The sequence below is a fragment of the Rhinoraja longicauda genome, chromosome 24, assembly GCF_053455715.1.
Source record: "Rhinoraja longicauda isolate Sanriku21f chromosome 24, sRhiLon1.1, whole genome shotgun sequence".
NCBI classification, from domain to species: Eukaryota; Metazoa; Chordata; class Chondrichthyes; order Rajiformes; family Arhynchobatidae; genus Rhinoraja; species Rhinoraja longicauda.
This window is the reverse complement of record NC_135976.1, coordinates 34,408,229-34,433,371: the sequence shown is the minus strand read 5'-3', so window position 1 is coordinate 34,433,371 and position 25,143 is coordinate 34,408,229. Positions and strand designations below refer to the sequence as shown.

Below are 25,143 nucleotides of genomic sequence, written 5' to 3'. Positions count from 1 at the left end.
CCCGGGTTCCATCCCGACTACGGGCGCCGTCTGTACGGAGTTTGCACGTTCTCCCCATGACCTGCGTGGGTTTTTCTCCGAGATCTCCGGTTTCCTCCCACACTCCAAAGACGAGCAGGTTTGTAGGTTAATCGGCTTGGTGTAAAATGTCCCAATGTAAATTTGTCCCGAGTGTGTGTAGAATAGTGTTAATGTGCGGGGATCGCTGTTGGGCCGAAGGGCCTGCTTCCGAGCTGTGTCTCTAAACTAAACCAAGTGCTTATGTGTAGTGATACTTGTACTGAACTGTATACAAACATGAATTTCACTGTAACTCTGTACATGTCACAAATACCAATACCAACTGCTCTCGTCTGTCTGCACGTGATCCATACCCCTCCATTCCCTGCATATCCACGCGCCTGTCTAAAAGCCTCTTACACACCACTATCGTACCTGCCTACACCACCACCCCTGGCAGTGCGTTCCAGGCACCCACACCCCTCTGTGTAAGAAACTCGCCACGTACAAGGGGTGACAGAGTGGCGCAGCGGTAGAGTTGCTGCCTTACAGCGCCAGAGACCCAGGTTCGATCCTGACCTCCGGGTGCTGTCTGTGTGGAGTTTGCACGTTCTCTACGTGACCACGTGGGTTTCCTCCGGGCGCTCCGATTTCCTCCCACGTCCAAAAAGACGTGCGGGTTTGTAGGCCAATTGGACTGTGTGAAACTTTCCCCTTGGTGTGTCGGGACCGGATAGAAAAGTGGGATGAAATAAAACTGCTTTGAGGACATGAAGTGCTTGAGTAACTCAGCGGGTGAGGCAGCATCTCCTCAAATTGCCCCATAGTGTGCAGGGAGTGGACGAGAAAGTGGGGTAACATAAAGCTAGTGTGAGCGGGTGGTCGCTGGTCGGCATGGGCTCGGCGGGCCGAAGGGCCTCTTTCCATGCTGTATTACGTTAAGAATCAGGGGTCGGCCATTTAGGACCGAGTTGTCAATTGTGGAGACCGAGAGAGTTGTGAATCTGTGCAATTCTCTGCCACAGAAAGCAGTGGAGGCCAATTCACTGGATGTTTTCAAGAGAGAGTTATTTATAGCTCTTAGGGCTAACGGAATCAAGGGATATGGGGGGGAAGGCAGGAACGGGGTACTGATTCTGGATGATCAGCCGTGATCGTATTGAATGGCGGTGCTGGCTCGAAGGGCTGAATGGCCTCCTCCTGCACCTACTTTCTATATTTCTATGTTTCTGTCTCTGAACATATTAAGCTAATGGAAAATAAGACACAAAATGCTGGAGTAACTCAGCGGGGACAGGCAGCATCTCTGGAGAGAAGGAATGGCTGACGTTTTGGGTCGAGACCCTCCTTCAGGCCCGACACGTCAGCCATTCCTTCTCTCCAGAGATGCTGCCTGTCCCGCTGAGTTACTCCAGCACTTTGTGTCTACCTTCAATTTAGACCTGCATCTGCAGTTCTTTCCCAAACACAAGATAATGGAAAGTCAGAACATTTCAGTCTTATCAAAGCAGGTAAACTGCGTGTATGTCATCTTGCATCAGATGGAAGGATGGTGCCTGGTGTTTAGTTTAGAGATACAGCGTGGAAACAGGGCCTTCGGCCCACCGCCCAGCGATCCCCGCATACTAACACTATCCTACACACACTAGGGACAATTTACACATGCACCAAGCCAATTAACCCACAAACCTGTACGTCTTTGGAGTGTGGGAGGAGACCGGAGCACCCGGAGAAAACCCACGCAGGTCACGGGGAGAAGGTACAAACTCCGTACAGACAGCGCCCGTAGTCGGGATCGAACCCGGGTCTCCGGCGCTGCAAGCGCTGTACGGCAGGAACTCTACCGCTGCGCCACCGTGCCGACGGGAATGAATTAAGCTGCTAACTCCAGGGCCAATGCGATTAGTTTTAAGGTTCCATTTTGTAATGACAACTGCGATGAGATCACACATGCAGACACCGTGCACCTGGGTCTAGACGACCACTCTATTCCACAATGTCTGGGGAATCAGAGTTAGTATCTGTAAGGGCCTCCAGGCAAGTCCAACATTAGTGGGAGGACTTTGAATGCGAATCAAAACCTTGCAATAAAAATGTTAAAATGTGCATTTACTGAGCTGAATAGAGATTAGTTTGTGTTTTTCCACAAGTTACAGGAGTAGAATTAAGCCATTCGGCCCATCGAGTCCACTCCTCCATTCAATCATGGCTGATCCCTGCCTCCTGATCCCATTTTCCTGCCTTCTCCCCCATAACCCTTGACACCCGTTCTAATCCAGAATTTGTCTGTCTCTGCCTTAAAAATATCCACTGACTTTCCCCACATGTCACCTTGTAAATATCATACCGCATTGAATTGACAACAGAACCATCCCACCACATCCAGAGAGCTACTATCCACCTCATTTATTCTTAGGCTGTGGCCTCTGGTCCTAGACTCTCCCACTAGTGGAAACATCCTCTCTCAGGCAACTGAACCGTCCTACCACAACCAGAGAGCGGTCCTGAACTACTATCTACCTCATTGGTGACCCTCGGACTATCCTTGATCGGACTTTGCTGGCTTTACCTTGCACTGAACGTCATTCCCCTATCATGTATCTGTACGCTGTAAACGGCTCGATTGTAATCGGGTGTTGTCTTTCCGCTGACCGGTTAGCACGCAACAAAAGCTTTTCACTGTACCTCGGTACACGGGACAATAAACTGAACTGAAGTACCAATTTCAAGGCACTTGATGTACCTACTTAACTTTATATGCAGTCAAGTGGAATTTCAAGTGAAAATCATTGCCCCAGACGGCCTTGGAAGCCAAGTCATTGGGTATATAATATCAAATGTAGGGTGAAGCCAAAACGCCACTTATTCCTTCTCTCCAGAAATGCTTCCTGACTCGTTGAGTTATTCCAGCATTTTTGTGTCTGTCTTCGGGTATTTCCAAGTGGGAGACTGACAGATTCTTGATTAGTACGCGGGTGTCAGGGGTTATGGGGAGAAGGCAGGAGAATGGGGTTGGGAGGGAGAGATAGATCAGCCATGATTGAATGGCACTGATGGGCCGAATGGTCTAATTCTGCTGCTGGAACTTATGAAAACATTTCAAGTTGAATTAATCGTCATGTGTACAAGTGCGGTGAGAATCTCGCTTACAAGGAAGGGCACATAAACGCAGCCAACACACACACATACATTCCTCAAGGCAGTGAAAAGAAAACAATACTATGCAAGAAAAGTGAGATTGAACAGATGACACAGAGAACTCATGGCAGCACGGTGGCGCAGCGGCAGAGTTGCTGCCTCACGGCGCCAAAGACCTGGGTTCGATCCTGACTACGGGCGCTGTCTGTACGGAGTTTGTACGTTCTCCCCGTGACCGCGTGGGTTTTCTCCGGGTGCTCCGGTTTCCTCCCGCACTCCAAAGACGTGCAGGTTTGTAGGTTAATTGGCTTCGGTAAATTGTCCCTGGTGTGTGTAGGACAGGACTAGTGTGCGGGGTGATCTGATCGTTGGTCGGCACGGACGTGGTGGGCCGATCAGTCTGAAGAAGGGTCCCGACCAGTAATTTCGCCTATCCATGTGCTCCTGAGGAGAAGGCAGGAGAATGGGGATAGGAGGGAGAGATAGATCAGCCACGATTGAATGGCGGAGTAAACTTGATGGGCCGAATGGTCTAATTCTGCTCCTATCACTTACGATCTTATGAATGAAGTTTAGTTTATTGTTACGTGAAAAGCTTTTAGTTGCGTGCTACCCAGTCAGCAGAAAGATATGAATGCAATCGAGCCGACCACTATGTTCAGATACATGACTAAGGGAATAACATTTAGTCAAGATAAAGTAAAGTAAAGCCCGATCAAGGATAGTCCGAGGGTCTCCAGTGAGGTAGATGGGAGGTCAGGACCGCTCTCTAGTTGGCGAGAGGACGGTTCAGTTGCCTGATAACAGCCGGGAAGAAACTGTCCCTGAATCTGGAGGTGTGCGTTTTCACACTTCTGTACCTCTTGCCCGGTGGGAGAGGGGAGAAGAGGGAGTGACCGGGGTGAGTGAGACTGGTCCTTGATGATGCTGCTGGCCTTGCCGAGGCAGCGTGAGGTGTAGATGGAGTCGATGAGAGGGAGGTTGGTTTGTGTGCGTGATAGTCGGGGCTGCGTCCACAATTCCCCGCAATTTCTCGCGGTCTTGGATGGAGCTGTTCGCAAGCCGCAAGGGCGGCACGATGGCGCAGCGGGTAGAGTTGCCGCCCGAACAGTTCCGGAGACCCGGGTTCGATCCTGACTACGGGCGCCCTCTGTGCGGAGTTTGCACGTTCTCCCGGCGACCTGCGTGGGCTTTCTCCGAGATCCCACACTCCAAAGACGTGTTGGTTAATTTGCTTGGTGGTGTGTGTGTGTAAATTGTGCCTAGTTTGTGTGTGTAAAATAGTGCTAGTGAGTGGGGTGATCGATCGTTGGTCGGCGCGGACCCGGTGGGCCGAAGGAACTGTTTCTGCACTGTATCTCTGAACTAAACTAAACTAAACTACATTCAGTGAGTTACCCAAACACTTCCAACGGCACAGAGGGTCACGGGCACATTTCTATCATCATTTTAATTCCTTTGACAAACGGGTACTCTCCTGGCCCCGGCGTTTATTTGATTAATGGACTATTGCCAAATCTTTAATATCCAATCCTCGTCATACTTTCTAAACCACAGCAGATGCCACCTGAAAGGTTGCTTTGGAGAGGGATGAGTAATGCCTTATGGCCAACACCACTCATATTAAAATGCTTTCTGATGTTTAATCTGAAATGGAGATAAAAGCACTAAAATAGATGAACAGAATGGGTTTCTGACCACATTAGATTTTCACTCTGACCTGCCGACGTCGGACAAAGTCGAATTTATAAAAATTACTCGGCGATACTCTCTTCAAAAATTAATTTCCCCCAATTCCAGAAACACAGGCAACAAAATCAAAGACTTGTCCCACCCCGGTCATTCCCTCTTCTCTCCCCGCTCCCGCCCGGCAGAAGGTACAGAAGCTTGAAAGCGCGCACCACCAGACTCAGGAACAGCTTCTTCCACTCTGTTATCAGGCTTCTGACCGTCCCTTCCGTAAGCTAGGGTACTGTCCGATTCACCTCTACCCCATTGCGGACATTGGACTTTGTCTGTGGAACTGATGCGCTACAATGCTGAGAACTATATTCTGCACTCTGTATCTTCCCCTTTGCTCGACCTGTTGGACTTGAGTTTGAACTGATTGCGTTTACCCGGAACGTCACCCATCCCATCTCTCCAGAGATGCTGCCTGCCCCGCTGAGTTACTCCAGCAGTCTGTGTCTATCTATTTTGTGGCATAGCTGATCTGATCTTTTTGGATAGCATGCAGAACAAAGCTTTTGCCAGAAGCTCGATACACGTGACAATAATTACCCTAAACTCTGATAGACGTTGGCATAACTGCACCCCGACATTGGACTCTCTTGAATGCATTTCAACGTACGACAGTCCCAATGCATCCCAATTTGTTTCCATTTCGCACTAAACGTTACTCCCTTTATCCTGCATCTTGTAGGACGTGGAACGGCCTGATTGTGACCATGTGCAGTCTTGCTGCTGACCAGTTAGCACGCAACACAAAAGCTTTTCACTGTACCTCGGTACACGTGACAAGAAACGAAACTTCCACTCATTGCAAGACAAAACTACAAACTGTAATTCCAAAGTACTCCGTTGCAAAGGAAAGGTTACTTCAAAGACTGGAGCGACTAGGCTTGTATACACTGGAATTTAGAAGGATGAGAGGGGATCTTATCGAAACGTATAAGATCATTAAGGGGTTGGACACGTTAGAGGCAGGAAACATGTTCCCAATGTTGGGGGAGTCTAGAACCAGGGGCCACAGTTTAAGAATAAGGGGTAGGCTATTTATAACTGAGATGAGGAAAAACTTTTTCAGTCAGAGAGTTGTGAATTCTCTGCCTCAGAAGGCAGTGGAGGCCAATTCTCTGAATGCATTCAAGAGAGAGCTGGATAGAGCTCTTAAGAATAGCGGAGTCAGGGGGTATGGGGAGAAGGCAGGAACGGGGCGCTCGGTAACTCCCACCACTGTTCTCCCCCCGTCCCGTCCCGTCCTGTCCCGCCCCATGAAGATACCCATCACAGGCCAATCTGCCACAGGGGGTTTTGAGCAGAAACGGCCAAACGAAAGACTACATCGCCCCTCCTTCCCGGGAAACGCTGCCCAGATTTAGAGGACGTCGCCGAGGGAGGGAGGGAGGGAGGGAGGAGGGGATTGCCGCGGGTCTCCATATCCTAGCTAATCTGTACGCTTAGTTTCAGCTTCCAGCTGTGCGAAAAGGGAAGGTTACTTCCAAGCACAGACTCTGTGAGGCTCGGTCACCAGGGGTCGGCCTAGCTGTCTTTTCGTGGTCATCGGAGGATTAGATCTCAAGAGTCACAGAGTCACACACAGCGTGGAAACAGGCCCTTCGGCCCAACTTGTCCATGTGTCCCGGCTACACTCGTTCCCACATGCCCGTGTTTGGCCCGCATCCCTCCAAACCCGTCCTATCCAATGTACCTGGATGTGGTGTGATCTGGCGTTTTCACACCTCACCCTCCCATATCTCTGTATCTCCCCCCCTCCCCCACCCCCTCCCCCCGACTCTCAGTCTGAACAAGGGCCTCGACCTGAAACGTCTCCCATTCCTTCTCTCCAGAGATGCTGCCTGTCCCGCTGAGTTACTCCAGCATTTTGTGTCTATCTTCGATGTAAACCAGCATCTGCAGTTCCTTCCCACACTGTCCATGTTACCTGTCAAGGTAACCTACAAACCTGTACGTCTTTGGAGTGTGGGGGGAAACCAAAGCACCCGGAGAAAACCCACGCAGGTCACGGGGAGAACGTACAAACTCCGTACAGACAGCGCCCAGAGTCGGGATCGAACCCGGATCGCCGACGCTGTGATATCTCTCCAGTGATGCAGTGGGACAGGCGGCATCTCTGGAGAGAAGGAATGGGTGACGTTTCACACTCGTTCTCTGTTATCCCAGTTTAGCTCTCAGGTACACAAGGGAAGTTTCAGAGACCGTACAACTAGGCTTACCAACTGTCCCGTATTAGCCGGGACATCCCGTATTTTGGGCTAAATTGGTTTGTCCCGTACAGGACCGCCCTTGTCCCGTATTAGGCCCGGGGGGCACTGTAGGCCCGGACACTGTAGGCCCGGACACTGTAGGCCCGAACACTGTAGGTCCGGACACTTTAGGCCTGGACACTGTAGTCCCAGACACTGTAGGCCCGGGGGCCGCTGTAGGCCCGGACACTGTAGGCCCCGACACTGTAGGCCCGGGCACTGTAGGCCCGGACACTGTAGGCCCCGACACTGTAGGCTAATAGAGTGTGTTCGCGGAGCGGCGTCGAGTGTGTTCGCCTGACGGAGGTTGCGTAGCAACCCGCCTCCCGGCCCGGGCGGCCGCCATTGGTGGAGCGGAAGCACATGGCCGCTGGCTGGGTGAGGTGGCGCGGGGCGGTGACGTCACCTTCTGTCCCTTATTTGGGAGTGAGGAAGTTGGCAACTCAGTTTGAGATTCCAATACCAACATGGCCCTGCTGCCCTCTAATTTTGTTTTGGAAGAAAGAGACGCCGTAGGGCTGAGTTGGCAACAGCTGGTTAATTCTGCTTCTCACACCCGCTGCCAACAAGACTTTGTTCTGAGGACAAATGGTTTTCCGTACCATGTTACCTGATGATTAATTTACAGCAGGAAAAAGTGTGTCTGCGTTGATATGACGTATTCAAGCAGCAGAAGAGGCTGGAGGTAACAGAGGAACCTCTTGCTGGGGTTTTTTTGTGCCTACATCTTTAGAGTTTAGAGATACAGCGTGGAAACAGGCCCACTGAGCCAAGCTCATAAGTTATAGGGGCAGATTCAGGCCACTCGGCCCATCAGGTCTACTCCGCCATTCAATCATGGCTGATCCATCTCTCCCTCCCAACCCCATTCTCCTGCCTTCTCCCCATCACCCCTGACACCCGCACTAATCAAGAATCTGTCAGTCTCTGCCTTAAATATATCCACTGACCTGTGGCCTCCACGGCCGTCTGTGGCAAAGAATTCCACAGATTCACCAACCTCTGACTAAAGAAATTCCTCCTCATCTCCTTTATAAAGATGTTGTCCTTTAATTCTGAGGCTGTGCCCTCTGGTCCTAGACTCTCCCACTAGTGGAAACATCCTCTCCACATCCACTCTATCCAGGCCGCTCACTATTCGGTAAAAGTCTCAATGAGGTCCCCCCTCATCCTTCTAAACTCCAGCGAGTGCAGGCCCAGTGCTGACAAACGCTCATCACATGTTAACCCACTCGTCCCTGGGATCATTCTGAGTCCACGCTGACCATCGATCACACAAAGATAGACACTAAAAATGCTGGAGTAACTCAGCGGGACAGGCAGCATCTCTGGAGAGAAGGTATGGGTGACGTTTCACACCAGGTCCCTGTTTTCCCAGTTTAGCTCTCCAGTACACAAGGGATGTTTCGGAGACGGCACAACACAGTTTGAGTTTCCAATCCTAAGCAAGGTGCAGAGTGACTCGAGGTGAGTAGGAAGGAACCACAGACGCTGGTTTAAACCAAAGATAAGACACAAAAAGCTGGAGTAACTCAGCGGGACAGGCAGCATCTCTGGAGAGAAGGAATGGGTGACGTTATGGGTCGAGACCATTCTTGTACTAGTTTCAAAGTCATCGTGTTGAGTCTCATTGTCTGCAACTCATTTTCACCGAGCCCACAGCTACAAAGGGCCTGTTTCCTTTAGCATTGTTCCGTTTTTGAATATCTTTCATTCATTTGTTCTACATCACCGTCGATATCTCTCGTTTCCCTCTCCCCTGACTCTCAGTCTGAAGAAGAGTCTCGGACCGAATAAGTCACCTATTGTAGTGGGTGCGGTCACCGCGGTAATCAGGTCAGACGCCAGGTGAGTAATTAATAACTTTATTACCTGTGGTATCAAACACCGCACTCAAGGATAACGTGAGTCGACACACCCAAACCCTTTATAGTCCCAGACCACCTGACCCAAGGGGACTGACCCAGGAAGTGACCTAATCCCTCCCGTCCACTGAGTGCCGAGTGGAATGACCAAGGGAGTGGCCTAGCCCCCGGGTGCCGCCACAGGACCCCCCCCCCAAGAACCGAAGGCACGAAACGGACAGGGGGACGGACGAAACGGCCAGCCCGTGTGCGCGCCACGGCGGGCGCAGGAAGCAGAACCACCCCGCCAGGGGAAGGCACCCGCGGGAACTTCGGGGGTAAGGGCCGGGACGCGGGACGACCCCGAGGGCGAGGCTGCGCCAGTAGCACCGGCTGGCTAATGTCCACATGCGCCGGCTTCAGCCGTGAAAGAGAGACCGTCTCAGGACGACCCCCCATGTCCAACATGAAGGTGGCAGAGCCCCGCTCAAGCACTTTGAACGGTCCCTCATAAGGCCGCTGAAGGGGTGGCCGGTGGGCATCCCGACGCAGGAACACAAAAGGACAGTCCTGCAGGGTGGAAGGGACATGTGACCGCACCGAACCGTGGCGAGACGGCGGCACTGGCGCCAGCGAGCCCACCGTCTCCCGAAGGCGTTGCAGGGCGGCTGAGGGCTGTTCTGCCTGACCCTGGGCGGGGGGAACGAACTCTCCGGTCACCGTCAACGGAGCCCCGTAAACCAATTCCGCCGAGGAGGTGGCCAAGTCCTCCTTGGGGGCGGTGCGGACACCCAGTAAAACCCACGGCAACGCGTCAACCCAGTCCGGGCCAACGAGCCGGGCCTTCAGAGCGGCCTTGAGCTGGCGGTGGAAACGCTCCACCAGGCCGTTCGCCTGCGGATGGTACGCTGTGGTGCGGTGCAGGTTAACCCCCAGCAGTTGGGCCATGGATGACCACAGCTCGGAGGTGAATTGTGGCCCCCTGTCGGACGTAATATGGAGCGGAACCCCAAATCTGGCAATCCAATTTGCCGCCAAGGCACGGGCACAAGTAGAGGCAAACGTGTCCGGCAGTGGAACTGCCTCCGGCCACCGCGTGAAACGGTCCACCATTGTCAGGAGGTAGGTGAAACCCCGAGAAGGCGGCAGCTGCCCCACGATGTCCACAATGGAGGCAGCCACACCGACACGGCGTGGATAGCGGCGCGGGCGGCAGGGTCCGCGGGAAGGTCCAAAAGCGGTTGTGGTTGTGGTTGTGGTTGACTGGAAGAGTCGGGTAGTTGCAGGTTCTGGTCCATCGCGACTTGCGAGGGAAAGTCGGGGTCACCAGTGTAGTGGGTGCGGTCACCGCGGTAATCAGGCCAGACGCCAGGTGAGTAATTAATAACTTTATTACCTGTGGTATCAAACACCGCACTCAAGAATAACGTGAGTCGACACACCCAAACCCTTTATAGTCCCAGACCACCTGACCCAAGGGGACTGACCCAGGAAGTGACCTAATCCCTCCCGTCCACTGAGTGCCGAGTGGAATGACCAAGGGAGTGGCCTAGCCCCCGGGTGCCGCCACACTATTCTCTTTCTCCACAGATGCTGCCTGACCCGCTGAGTTACTCCAGCACTCTGTGAAACATCACCTATCCATGTTCTCCACAGATGCTGCCTGACCCGCTGAGTTACTCCAGCACTCTGTGGAACGTCACCCATCCATGTTCTCCACAGATGCTGCCCAACCCGCTGAGTTACTCCAGCTTTTTTGTGTCTATCTGCTGTGTGGATCGAGCTGCTTACAGTGGCACTAAAATTAGCAGAAAGGTCATCGGTCCTCCGTCGTTACACCAGTGTGAGTAATAGTCACGCCCAGGGTAACCTTTACAGAGGCAGCCGGAAACGTCTCTCTGCAATGCTGGTGTCGAGTTTCACCAGCAGTAGCTGTGCTCCGTCCTCACTCAGGAGGCCAATCAAATACTCTCTGAAACCGCAGTCAAGGGCTGTGGGGCGGCACGGTGGCGCAGCGGGTAGAGCTGCTGCCTCACAGCGCCAGAGACCCGGGTTCCACCCTGACCACGGTTTCCTCCCACGCTCCAAAGACGTGCAGGTTTGAAGGCTAATCGGCTTGGTACGAATGTAAAATTGTCCCTAGTGTGTGTGTGTGTGTGTGTGTGGGGTATTGTTAGTGCGCGGGGATCGCTGGTCGGTGCAGACACAGTGGGCCGAAGGGCCTGTTTCCGCACTGCATCTCTAAACTATACTAAACAGCAGTCAATAATAATATTCTCATTAAAAATTGCAATACTTCGGCTAAGGGCAGCTATGTAATTGATTAGGAATGGATACACATGAGAACAATTAGACAATAGACAATAGACAATAGGTGCAGGAGGAGGCCATTCGGCCCTTCGAGCCAGCACCGCCATTCAATGTGATCATGGCTGATCATTCTCAATCAGTACCCCGTTCCTGCCTTCTCCCCATACCCCCTGACTCCGCTATCCTTAAGAGCTCTATCAAGCTCTCTCTTGAATGTATTCAGAGAATTGGCCTCCACTGCCCTCTGAGGCAGAGAATTCCACAGATTCACAACTCTCTGACTGAAACGGTTTTTCCTCATCTCTGTTCTAAATGGCCTACCCCTTATTCTTAAACTGTGGCCCCTGGTTCTAGACTCCCCCAACATTGGGAACATGTTTCCTGCCTCTAACGTGTCCAACCCCTTAATAATCTTATACGTTTCGATAAGATCCCCTCTCAATTCCAGTGTATACAAGCCTAGTCGCTCCAGTCTTTCAATTCAGAGCAGCGATCAATCCTTTTCCTCCTCCACATTGCTTCTTGCAAGGGGAGGCCCTTCAGCCCACCGTGCCTATACTGGTATTCGTGTCATTCCATGTCTACACTTGCTTTCCCTGTATTGTGCTGGCAGTGGCAGGTCAGGTGGAGTTTCTGTGTTATCCCACTTTCCCATCCAGTCCCCAAACACCAGGGGCAGTTTACAGAGGGGGCCGATTACCCTCCGAATGCGCACGTCTTTGGAGTGCGGGAGGAAACCGGAGCACCCGGAGAAAACCCACGCACGCAGGTCGCGGGGAGAACGTACAAACTCCGCACAGACAGCGCCAGAGGTCAAGATCGAACCTGGCGCTGTGAGGCAGCAGCTCTACCTGCTGCGCCACCGTGCCGACTACAGGTGAGGGGATAGTATCAAAAGTGATGCATGTTTTGCATCTGTGAGCATTTGCCCTCATACATAGGTCTTCCATGTCGGCCGATTTGTAATAAAGAGAAAACAAAAGGTGCTAGAGTAACTCAGCGGGTCAGGCAGCATCTGTGGAGAACGTGGATAGGCGACGTTATGGATCAGGTTCAGATTGTCTGAAGGGTCAATAGACAATAGGTGCAGGAGGAGGCCATTCGGCCCTTCGAGCCAGCACCGCCATTCAATGTGATCATGGCTGATCATTCTCAATCAGTACCCCGTTCCTGCCTTCTCCCCATACCCCCTGACTCCGCTATCCTTAACAGCTCTATCTAGCTCTCTCTAGAATGCATTCAGAGAATTGGCCTCCATTGCCTTCTGAGGCAGAGAATTCCACAGATTCACAACTCTCTGACTGAAAAAGTTTTTCCTCATCTCCGTTCTAAATGGCCTACCCCTTATTCTTAAACTGTGGAACCCAAAAAGCCACCAATCCATTTTGGGGCATTTTACAAAGGCCAATTAACCTTCAAGCCCACATTTGCTATCCAGATCGTTACTCAATGTCATCGGGGGAGCGGGGGCACTGGCTGGGTGAGGTCACGTGGGCGCTGGCTGGGTGAGGCGCGCCCCGCTCCCCACGTGACCTCACCCAGCCAGCGGCCACGTGCTCCCGCTCCCCCGATGACAGAGTGCTGGAGTGACGATCTGGATCGTTTGCCCCTTATTTGGGAGTGAGGAAGTTTTCAACCCTACTAATACGGGGGTATTTATTCACAAAATGCTGGAGTAACTCAGCAGGTCAGGCAGCATCTCAGGAGAGAAGGAATGGGTGACGTTTCGGGTCGAGACCCTTATTCAGACTCGACCCGAAACGTCACCCATTCCTTCTCTCCCGAGATGCTGCCTGACCTGCTGAGTTATCTCATATCATATCATATATCTACAGCCGGAAACAGGCCTTTTCGGCCCTCCAAGTCCGTGCCGCCCAGTGATCCCCGTACATTAACATTATCGTACACCCACTAGGGACAATTTTTACATTTACCCAGCCAATTAACCTACATACCTGTACGTCTTTGGAGTTACTCCAGCATTTCGTGAATAAATACCTTCGATTTGTACCAGCATCTGCAGTTATTTTCTTATACTACTAATACGGGGGCAAGGGGCAGGTCTTGTACGAGACAAACCCATTTAGCCCAAGATACGGGACGTCCCGGCTAATACGGGACAGTTGGCAACCCTAGCCGAAAGCAAACCCTATCGCTAAATGGCAGGTTCATTCCTAGATTGGCAGCAGACCAGATTTTTTTCTAAAGTCAAGATTATTTCCATTCATGTGAATTTACACGCTTCAGCTGAAAGGTGGAATCCACTTCTCATGTTGACGATACACACACACTTCAGCACATTTGCTAAACACACCACTCAAAGCTTACCTTTAATACACTTTTCAGAGCGACCATTTGTAGTAAGTAAAACGCAATGAGACTTTCAGACTTTAGACGTCAGAGATACAGCGCAGAAACAGGCCCTTCGGCCCACCGAGTCCGTGCCGACCAGCGATCCCTGCACACACGAGCACTATCCTGCACACACACTAGGGACAATTTACCGAAGCCAATTAACCTTCGAACCTGCAGGTCTTTGGAGTGTGGGAGGAAACCGGAAAAAAAACCCACGCAGGTCACGGGGAGAACGTACAAACTCCGTACAGACAGCGCCCGCAGTCGGGATCGAACCCGGGTCTCTGGAGCTGTGAGGCTGCAACTCTACCGCTGTGCCACCGTGCAGTCCCCATGATGTTATAGAGTCTTAGAATGATACAGTGTGGAAACAGGCCCTTCGGCCCAACTTGCCCACACCGGCCAACATGTCCCATCTACACTAGTGTAAGAAAATAACTGCAGATGTTGGTACAAATCGAAGGTATTTGTTCACAAAATGCTGGAGTAACTCAGCCGGTCAGGCAGCATCTCAGGAGAGAAGGAATGGGTTACTTTACGGGTCGAGACCCTTCTTCAGACCCACCTTCCAGCATTTAGAAACAGGTGCAGGAGTAGGCCATTCGGCCCTTCGAGCCTGCACTGCCATTCAATATGATCATGGCTATATAAGAAAATAACCAGATGCTGATCATCCAGCTCAGTAACCTGCACCTGCCTTCTCTCCATACCCCCTGATCCCTTTAGCCACAAGGGCCACATCTAACTCCCTCTTAAATATAGCCAATGAACTGGCCTCAACTACCTTCTGTGGCAGAGAATTCCACAGACTCACCACTCTCTGTGTGAAGAAATGTTTTCTCATCTCGGTCCTAAAAGACTTCCCCCTTATCCTTAAGCTGTGACCCCTGGTTCTGGACTTCTCCAACATCGGGAACAATCTTCCCGCATCTAGCCTCTCCAACCCCTTAGAATTTTATATGTTTCAGTAAGATCCCCCTCAGTCTTCTAAATTCCAGCGAGTACAAGCCGAGTCTATCCAGTCTTTCCTCATATGAAAGTCCTGCCATCCCAGGGATCAATCTGGAGAACCTTCTCTGTACTCCCTCTAAGGCTAGAATGTCTTACCTCAGATAAGGAGACCAAAACTGTACACAATACTCCAGGTGCGATCTCACCAAGGCCCTGTACAACTGCAGCAGAACCTCCCTGCTCCTATACTCAAATCCTCTTGCTATGAATGCCAAAATACCATTCACTTTCTTCACCGCCTGCTGGCCCATATCCTTCCAAACCTGTCCTATCCATGTACCTGTCTAACTGTTTCTTAAACGTTGGGATAGTCCCTGCCTCAACTACCTCCTCTGGCAGCTCGTTCCATACACCCACCACCCTCTGTATGAAAAAGTTACCCCTCAGATTCCTATTAAATCTATTCCCCTTCATCTTGAACCTATGTCCTCTGCTCCTCGATTCCCCTACTCTGGGCAAGAGACTCTGTGCATCTACCCGGTCTATTCCTCTCATGATTTTGTACACCTCTATAAGATCACCCCTCATCCTCCTGCGCTCCAAGGAATAGTCCCAGCCTGCTCAACCTCTCCCTGTAGCTCACACCCTCTAGTCTTGGCAAGACCGGACACCTGACTCTTGTAATAAACTAAAATAAAGCCCTTTGTGAAATCGAAACATAGAAAATAGGTGCAGGAATAGGCCATTCGGCCCTTCGAGCCAGCAACGCCATTCAATATGATCATAGCTGATCATCCACAATCAGTACCCCGTTCCTGCTTTCTCCCCATATCCCTTGATTCCGTTAGCCCAAAGAGCTAAATCTAACTCTCTCTTGAATGCATCCAGTGAATTGGCCTCCACTGCCTTCTGTGGCAGAGAATTCCACAGATTCACAAGAATAGATGGTGGTATATTCTCCATTCCCTTCGCCTGAGGCGTAAGTGGATACACCATCACATCACACAGTGAAACAAGTCCTGAGAGACGAGTCTATTACAACTTTATCCAGGGTACACTTAGCTCATGCCTTGAGCAGTGTTGTAAAAGTTATTAAAAAGTTCAGCTGAATGAATTGGCAGATAATTCAGGGAGCAAGTCCCATAAAGAACAGTTAAGAGTCGGCACAAAATGCTGGAGTAACTCAGCGGGTCAGGCAGCATCTCGGGAGAGAAGGGATGGGTGACGTTTCGGGCCAAATGTCCCACCCCCTCCCCTGACATCAGTCTGAAGAAGGGTCTCGTTCTGAAACGTCACCCATTCCTTCTCTCCCGAGATGCTGCCTGCCCCGCTGAGTTACTCCAGCATTTTGTGTCTACCTTCGATCTAAACCAGCATCTGCAGGGTTTTTTTCCTACACAAAGAACAGCTAAGGTTTGAGAAGATTTTTTTCAAAGGATGGGAGAACTGATGCAGGAGGAGGCAATTCGGCCCTTCGAGCCAGGACCGCCATTCAATGTGATCATGGCTGATCATTCTCAATCAGTACCCCGTTCCTGCCTTCTCCCCATACCCCCTGACTCCGCTATCCTTAAGAGCTCTATCTAGCTCTCTCTCGAATGAATTCAGAGAATTGGCCTCCACTGCCTTCTGAGGCAGAGAATTCCACAGATTTACAACTCTCTGACTGAAAAAGTTTTTCCTCATCTCCCTTCTAAATGGCCGACCCCTTATTCTTAAACTGTGGCCCCTGGTTCTGGACTCCCCCAACATTGGGAACATGTTTCCTGCTCCAACGTGTCCAACCCCTTAATAATCTTATACGTTTCGATAACATCTCCTCTCATCCTTCTAAATTCCAGTGTATACAAGCCTAGTCGCTCCAGTCTTTCAACATATGATAGTCCCGCCATTCCGGGAATTAACCTAGTAAACCTACGCTGCACGCCCTCAATAGCAAGAATATCCTTCCTCAAATTTGGAGACCAAAACTGCACACAGTGCTCCAGGTGCGGTCTCACTAGGGCCCTGTACCACTGCAGAAGGACCTCTTTGCTCCTCTACTCAACTCCTCTTGTTATGAAGGCCAACATTCCATTGGCTTTCTTCACTGCCTGCTGTACCTGCATGCTTCCTTTCAGTGACTGATGCACTTGGACACCCAGATCTCGTTGTACGTCCCCTTTTCCTAACTTGACACCATTCAGATAATACTCTGCCTTCCTATTCTTACCACCAAAGTGGATAACCTCACACTTATCCACACTTATCCACTGTGATTTAAAATTTCTGCATTTTATGGATGAATTGAATGTTACAGCACGGACACAGGCCCTTCGGCCCATCGGCTCCACGCCGACCATCGGTCACCCGTTCACACACTAGTTCTAGGTTATCCCACTCTCTCACACACTAAGGGGGCAATTTACAGAGGGGGGGGGGGAGGGGAATTAACCTACAAACCACGCACGTCTTTGGAGCGTGGGAGGAAACCAGAGCACCCGGAGGAAGGTCATGCGGTCACGGGGAGAACGTGCAAACTCCACACAGACAGCACCCGAGCTCAGGATTGAACCGGGGTCTCTGGCGCCATGAGGCAGCGGTTCTACCACCGCACCGCTCTAAGTCTTCCCCCCTCCTCGTACCCTCGCATTTTAAAACCCCTTTATCCCTCCATTTCCCAATTCAGAAGAAATTTTAAATCACAGCAACGGCAGCTGGGGAATTTAAATTGAAATAATTAAATTAATCTGGGATTTGCGGGTAATCAGTGGAATGGGAACCGTGTAGATTGGTGCCCAATGTTTTTTGGCAGTCACGATGGCGCAGCGGTAGAGTTGCCGCCTTACAGCGAATGCAGCGCCGGAGACCCGGGTTCGATCCCGACTACGGGCGCCGTCTGTACGGAGTTCGTACGTTCTCCCCGTGACCCGCGTGGGTTTTTCTCCGAGATCTCCCGGTTTCCTCCCACACTCCAAAGACGTGCAGGTTTGTAGGTTGATTGACTTGGTATAAGTGCAAATTGTCCCTGGTGTGTGTAGGATAGTGTTAGTGTGCGGGGATCGCTGGTCGGCGCGGACGCGGTGGTCCGAAGGGCCTGTTTCGGCGCTGTATCTCTAAAACAAAAAATCTCTCTTCAACGGAATGGGTGCAGACTTGAGAACTTTCAGAACGTTGGTCGAGTCTCAGATCTCACCATCTATAGCCCTCCGCTTTGGTGACAAAGCTCGTTGTGACGCATTCACTCACTCCCATCTCTCTGTGACGTTTAACATCAACAACTAGGGTTGCCAACTTGCCAACTAGGCTTGTATACACTGGAATTTAGAAGGATGAGAGGGGATCTTATCGAAACGTATAAGATTATTAAGGGGTTGGACACGTTAGAGGCAGGAAACATGTTCCCAATGTTGGGGGGGTCCAGAACCAGGGGCCACAGTTTAAGAATAAGGGGTAGGCCATTTAGAACTGAGATGAGGAAAAACCTTTTTCAGTCAGAGAGTTGTGAATCTGTGGAATTCTCTGCCTCAGAAGGCAGTGGAGGCCAATTCTCTGAATGCATTAAAGAGAGAGCTAGATAGAGCTCTTAAGGATAGCGGTGTCAGGGGGTATGGGGAGAAGGTAGGAACGGGGTACTGATTGAGAATGATCAGCCATGATCACATTAAATGGTGGTGCTGGCTCGAAGGGCCGAATGGCCTCCTCCCGCTACTTAGTAAAGCTACGCTGCACGCCCTCAATAGCAATAATATCCTTCCTCAAATCTGGAGACGAAAACTGCACACAGTACTCCAGGTGTGGTCTCACGAGGGCCCTGTACAACTGCAGAAGGACCTCTTTACTCCTCTTGTTATGAAGGCCAACATTCCATTGGCTTTCTTCACTGCCTGCTGTACCTGCATGCTTCCTTTCAGTGACAGATGCACTAGGACACCCAGATCTTGTTGTACGTCCCCTTTTCCTAACTTGACACCATTCAGATAATACTCTGCCTTCCTATTCTTACCACCAAAGTGGATAACCTCAATAGCAAGAATATCCTTCCTCAAATTTGAAGTGAAGACATAACCCTTGTCCCGGTCCCGCGAGACCTACCTTCTACTGGAGACGTTTTCAACCTTCGACAGATGTCCTGCACATCGCCGTAGGTTTCGTGGATTTTGTTGACCGCTTCTCCGGATCGCAGCTCCATGAGTGATCGCAGGTCAGCCACCGTGCAGCCGAACTCGCCCTCATGGCTGCCCTCGGCGACCGAGTTGCCGGGGTGGTGGCCCGAGGCGTTGTTAGTCATTTTTGTCTGTTTTGTTTTGTCCTCGGATGTCAGAAAGTCACAGGGGGCGCAGAGGTCTGAAAGTTTGGAGCTAGTCCGCTAGTCAGGAACCACCGACCGGTCTCTCACCGACCAGGGTCCGCAGATCTCAGACTGGCTTCTGTGCTGCTTGGCTGCAGCCGTGTCCACATCAGCAGGGTCCAACTTCTGCAGTCGAAGAAGACATCGGAAGAAGGATATCCATGCTACACGGCCGGCAGACTACCAATGACCCACCAGCTTCTTCTCTTTCATGTCTCCCCGACCAGGACGCCCCCACTGAAAGTCTGAAAGAAAAGACCAAAGCAGTTAGACTGGTTGAAGTTCACCGTGTGAAACTTACAGGGGATCTTAGACAATAGACAATAGGTGCAGGAGGAGGCCATTCGGCCCTTCGAGCCAGCGCCACCATCCAATGCATAAGAAAATAACTGCAGGTGCTGGTACAAATCGAAGGTATTTATTCACAAAATGCTGGAGTAACTGAGCAGGTCAGGCAGCATCTCAGGAGAGAAGGAATGGGCGTTTCGGGTCGAGACCCTTCTTCAGACTGAACCATCCAATGTGATCATGGCTGATCATTCTCAATCGTCATAGAATCTTATAGAAACGTGTAAAATTATAAAAGGACTGGACAAGCTAGATGCAGGAAAAATGTTCGCAATGTTGGGTGAGTCCAGAACCAGGGGCCACACAGTCTACACCTATTTTCGATGTTTCTATGTGTGTGGACAATACGGTGGCGCGGCGGTAGAGTTGCCGACCCACAGCGCCGGAGACCCGGGTTCGATCCCGACTACGGGCGCCGTCTGTACGCAGTTTGTACGTTCCCCCCGTGACCTGTGTGGGTTTTCTCCGGGCGCTCCGGTTTCCTCCCACACTCCAACAACGTACAGGTTTGTAGGTTAATTGGCTTCTATAAAGAGTGTGTCGGATAGAACGAGTGTACTGGGTGATGGCAGGTCAGTGCGGACTTGGTAGGCCGAGGGCCTGTTGTATCTCAAGAGTCCACAAGTCTAAAGTCTAGCACTTACTGTATTGAAGGAGTCTTTTGCTACGGCTCTCTTGGTACAAACCTTTAAACATTTAGTTCAGTCTATTTTGAGTAACGATTGATTGCTTTGAATGTCAAGGAAACAGTTTAGTATTCAGCGATCAACGTGACTCAGCAATCAACATAGAAGGTAGGGTGCGCACAGATAGACACACACACAGGTTGGGCTGTTATCAACAAAAGCCCAGAGAACACACCCTCTCTCTCTACACAGACAGAGGTTCCCAAACAGTCTTTCCAGGTGAGACAAAGGTTCACCTGCACCTCCTCCAACCTCATCTATTGCATCCGCTGCTCCAGACGTCAACTTATTTACATCGGCGAAACCAAGCGCAGGCTCGGCGATCGCTTCGCTCAACACCTGCACTCGGTCCGCGTTGGCCAAACTGATCTCCCGGTGGCTGAGCACTTCAACTCCCCCTCCCATTCCCAGTCTGACCTTTCTGTCATGGGCCTCCTCCAGTGCCATAGTGAGACCCACCGGAAATTGGAGGAACAGCACCTCATATTTCGCCTGGGCAGTTTGCAGCCCAGTGGTATGAACATCGACTTCTCCAACTTTAGATAGTTCCTCTGTCCCTCCCTTCCCCTCCTCCTTCCCAGATCTCCCTCTATCTTCCTGTCTCCACCTATATCCTTCCTTTGTCCCGCCCCCCTGACATCAGTCTGAAGAAGGGAGGTTCTGCTGCAGTTGTACGGGGCATTGGTGAGACCACACCTGGAGTATTGCGTACAGTTTTGGTCTCCTAATCTGAGGAAAGACATTCTTGCCATAGAGGGAGTACAGAGAAGGTTCACTAGATTGATCTCTGGGATGGCAGGACTTTCATATGAAGACAGGATAGACTCGGCTTGTACTCGCTGGAATTTAGAAGACTGAGACGGGATCTTATTGAAACATATAAAATTCTTAAGGGGTTGGACAGGCTAGATGCGGGAAGATTGTTCCCGGTGTTGGGGAAGTCCAGAACCAGGGGTCACAGTTTAAGGATAAGGGGGAAGTCTTTTAGGACCGAGATGAGAAAACATTTCTTCACACAGAGAGTGGTGAATCTGTGGAATTCTCTGCCACAGAAGGTAGTTGAGGCCAGTTCATTGGCTATATTTAAGAGGGAGTTAGATGTGGCCCTTGTGGCTAAAGGGATCAGGGGGTATGGAGAGAAGGCAGGTACGGGATACTGAGTTGGATGATCAGCCATGATCATATTGAATGGCGGTGCAGGCTCGAAGGGCCGAATGGCCTAATCCTGCACCTATTTTCTATGTTTCTATGACCAGAAACGTCACCCATTCCTTCTCTCCTGAGATGCTGCCTGACCTGCTGAGTTACTCCAGCATTTTGTGAGTAAATACCTTCGATTTGTACCAGCATCTGCAGTTATAGACAATAGGTGCAGGAGGAGGCCATTCGGCCCTTCGAGCCAGCACCGCCATTCAATGTGATCATGGCTGCTTAAAACACAGTTAATTTGTCCATCCAACAGCTTATGACAGCTATGGGCACCTCACAAGCCCACTTTCCTCCAGACAACACGGCCAAATTGGCGAGCTCACACACACACACGCACACGTGTTGGAGTGTGTAAGAAGTAACTATAGGTGCCAGTTTAGACCGAAGATAGGCACAAAGTGCTGGAGTAACTCAGCGGGTCAGGCAGCATCTCTGGAGAGTAGGAGTGGGTGGCGTTTCGGGTCGAGACCCTTCTTCAGACGTGTGGGAGTGGGCAGCTGCAAGCTGTGTTACCCTGCCCAGCATTTGTAAACAGCCTGGTGCTGAAGACCCCTGCGTTGTCAGGTGCCACCTCCACTCACCCTTCACAGACACATTTCCTGCTAGTAAAGAAAAATCCACTTGAAGGTCTGGCTGTCATTTGTTGAGTAAATAGAGCCAGGTTGTACACAGCCTGTGTACTGTAACCAAACACAGGCAGACAGGCACACACACACACACACACGCACACACACATGCACACGCACGCACGCACACGTGCACACACACACACAGTCTTGCACACACACGTGCACACACACAGACGTGCACACACACACGTGCACACACACACACACACAGTCTTGCACACACACACGTGCACACACACACACGTGCACACACACACACACACACAGTCTTGCACACACACACGTGCACACACACACACACAGTCCTGCACACACACATGCACAAACACACACACACAGCTGCACACACACACGCACACACACGCATGCACACACATGCACATACACACACGCGCACACACACACACACACAGCTGCACACACACACACGCACGCAGCCATACACAGCCGCGCGCACACACACACACCCAGACATATACACATGCACACACACACACATAGGCAGGCAGACATGCACAGAGACACACACAGGCACGCACACACACACACACGGAAACAGACACACACACAAAGACATACTGTAGACACACACACGTTGACAGAGACACATACACACAAAGACAGACACAGGCGCACAAACAGACACACACACATGTACACAGCCAAACACACAGGCAGACACACACACAGACATACTGAGAGACACACACTAACACAGAGACAGAGAGACAGAGAGAGAGACACACACGCAGACACAGACACACACGCAGAGACACAGACACACACGCAGAGACACACACACGCAGAGACACACACACACACACGCAGAGACACAGACACACACGCAGAGACACAGACACACACGCAGAGACACAGACACACACGCAGAGACACAGACACACACGCAGAGACACAGACACACACGCAGAGACACACACACGCAGAGACACACACACACACGCAGAGACACAGACACACACGCAGAGACACACACACACACACGCAGAGACACAGACACGCAGAGACACACACACACACGCAGAGACACAGACACACACGCAGAGACACACACACACACACGCAGAGACACAGACACACACGCAGAGACACACACACACACGGCCAGTTCCAAATCAGCTGATCACTAATGCGAGGATCCATCTGCTGAACTTTGAACTCCCCTTGAAAGACCAACTCAGCCCCAAGTGCCGCTACAGTCCGTGTGCAAACGCAGGAACAGCTACTGCAAAAAAAATAATTTGCTTCCTTCAAAATGAGGCGTGTGACACTTTCCAAAATGAAATGCTAATTAAAAATCACACCAGCGATCAGGTGTGGCCAGGGGTGGCTGACTTTGCATGGTTCCCCACGTGATCACACGCTGGGAAGATCGCAGCGCCTCAGCAACGTCAAGAAGGCAAATGTAGTTTGCAAGGTTTCCTACGTTAAGAGCATAGAAGCAAGAACAGTACAGCACAGGAACAGGCCCTTCGGCCCACGATGTCCGTGCCCAACATGAAGCAGGAAAGAACTGCAGTTGCTGCTTTAAATCGAAGGTAGACACAAAATACTGGAGTAACTCAGCATCTCCGGAGAGAAGGAACGGGCGACGTTTCGGGTCGAGTTTCCGTTCCCTTTCGGGTCTGAAGAAGGGTCTCGCCCATTCCTTCTCTCCAGAGACGCTGCCTGACCCGCTGAGTTACCCCAGCATTTTGTGTCTACCTTAGATAAACTGATCTTTTAGAGTGATACGGTGTGGAAACAGGCCCTTCGGCCCAACGTGCCCACACCGGCCAACATGTCCCATCTACACTGCCATATCCACCTGCCAAATGCCACTTGGTCCATATCCCTCCAAACCTGTCCTATCCATGTACCTGTCTATTTCTTAAATATTGGGAAAGTCCCAGCCTCAACTACCTCCTCCGGCAGCTCGTTCCATGCACCCACCACACACTGTGTGAAAAAGATACCCCTCGGAATCCTATTAAATCTTTTCTCCTTCATCTTGAACCTACGTCCTCTGGTCCTCGATTCCCCTACTCTGGGCACGAGACTCTGTGCATCTACCCGATCTATTCCTCTTCTGCACATAAGATCATGCGATAGGAGCAGAATAAGGCCATTTGGCCCATCAAGTCTACTCCGCGCTTGGCCCATATCACTCCAAACCTGTCCTATCCATGGACCTGTCTAAATGTTTCTTAAACTTTGGGATAGTCCCAGCCTCAACTACCTCCTCTGGCAGCTCATTCCATATACCCACCACCCTCTGTGTGGAAAAGTTACCCCTCAGGTTCCAATTAAATCTTTCCCCTTCACCTTAAACCTATGTCCTCTGGTCCTCGATTCCCTTACTCTGGGCAAGAGATTCTGTGCGTCTACCCGATCTATTCCTCTCATGATTTTGTACACCTCTATAAGATCACCCCTCATCCTCCTGCGCTCCAAGGAATAGAGACCCAGCCTGCTCAACCTCTCCCTGTAGCTCAGGCCCCTCGATTCCTGGCAATCTTCTCGTAAATCTTCGGGGGCACAAAGTGGGGGGGGGGGGGGGGGGAGGGGGGGCACGAGAATGACAAGGGTGTTTCATCTAAGGATAATGTGCTTTCACTGCCCCACCCCAAGTTCCCCCCCCCCCCCCCTACACTTTCAGGTCTCGACCCGAAATGTCACCTATTCGAATTGGAGGCACAAAATGCTGGAGTAACTCAGCGGGTCAGGCAGCATCTCGGGAGAGAAGGAATGGGTGACGTTTCGGGTCGAGACCCTTCTTCAGACACGTCACCCATCCCTTCTCTCCGCAGATGCTGCCTGTCCCGCCGAGTTACTCCGGCACTTTAGCGTTTAACCAGCATCTGCAGTTCTTCGCTGCACATGACAGCGGGTCCTGGTGCCTACTTGTGCCGTGTAAAAGGCACCTTCGATATCTCCCTTCTCTCAGCCACGGATCCCTGCAGCCGCTGAAACATCCTAAACACTACCCTTGTTGTTCACTCGGATAAACACTTGAAGATAAAGTGAGCACTCATTAATGTGGATTACAGCGTGGCGTTTACACCCTTCAAAGATCATCCCGCCCGGCTTTCAACATTGAAGTCACCCAGCTTTCTTTCATCTGATCCTAATTTCTCGGTTTAATCGGTGAGCTCAACTGCCTGAGGGTTGACCAGGAAAGAAAGACGAGGAGGAACTACTGGACCAAATATTAGGAGGAAATGAGATAATATAACAGATGAAATAGCCAAGGGCGAGTGGCCATATCAGTTCATGTTTATTCAGTTCTCTTGATTGCAACCAAATCCTCACAGTCAATCCCTCCAGTCAAACTCCCTCTCCATTTCTTAGGGCGCGGCG

At 51.1% G+C, this 25,143-nt stretch overlaps 1 protein-coding gene across 1 annotated transcript in view; it reads right to left on the bottom strand.

Moving 5' to 3' along the window:
- Window positions 1-19,154, bottom strand: part of LOC144605243 (plasma membrane calcium-transporting ATPase 4-like) — a 91,466-nt gene extending 72,312 nt beyond the window's left edge. Inside the window, exon 1 of the mRNA XM_078420339.1 lies at window positions 18,659-19,154. Coding sequence (XP_078276465.1) covers window positions 18,659-18,854 — 196 coding nt within the window. The 5' untranslated portion in view covers window positions 18,855-19,154. The remainder of the gene's footprint in view (window positions 1-18,658) is intronic.
- Between the last annotated feature and the right edge of the window lie 5,989 nt (window positions 19,155-25,143).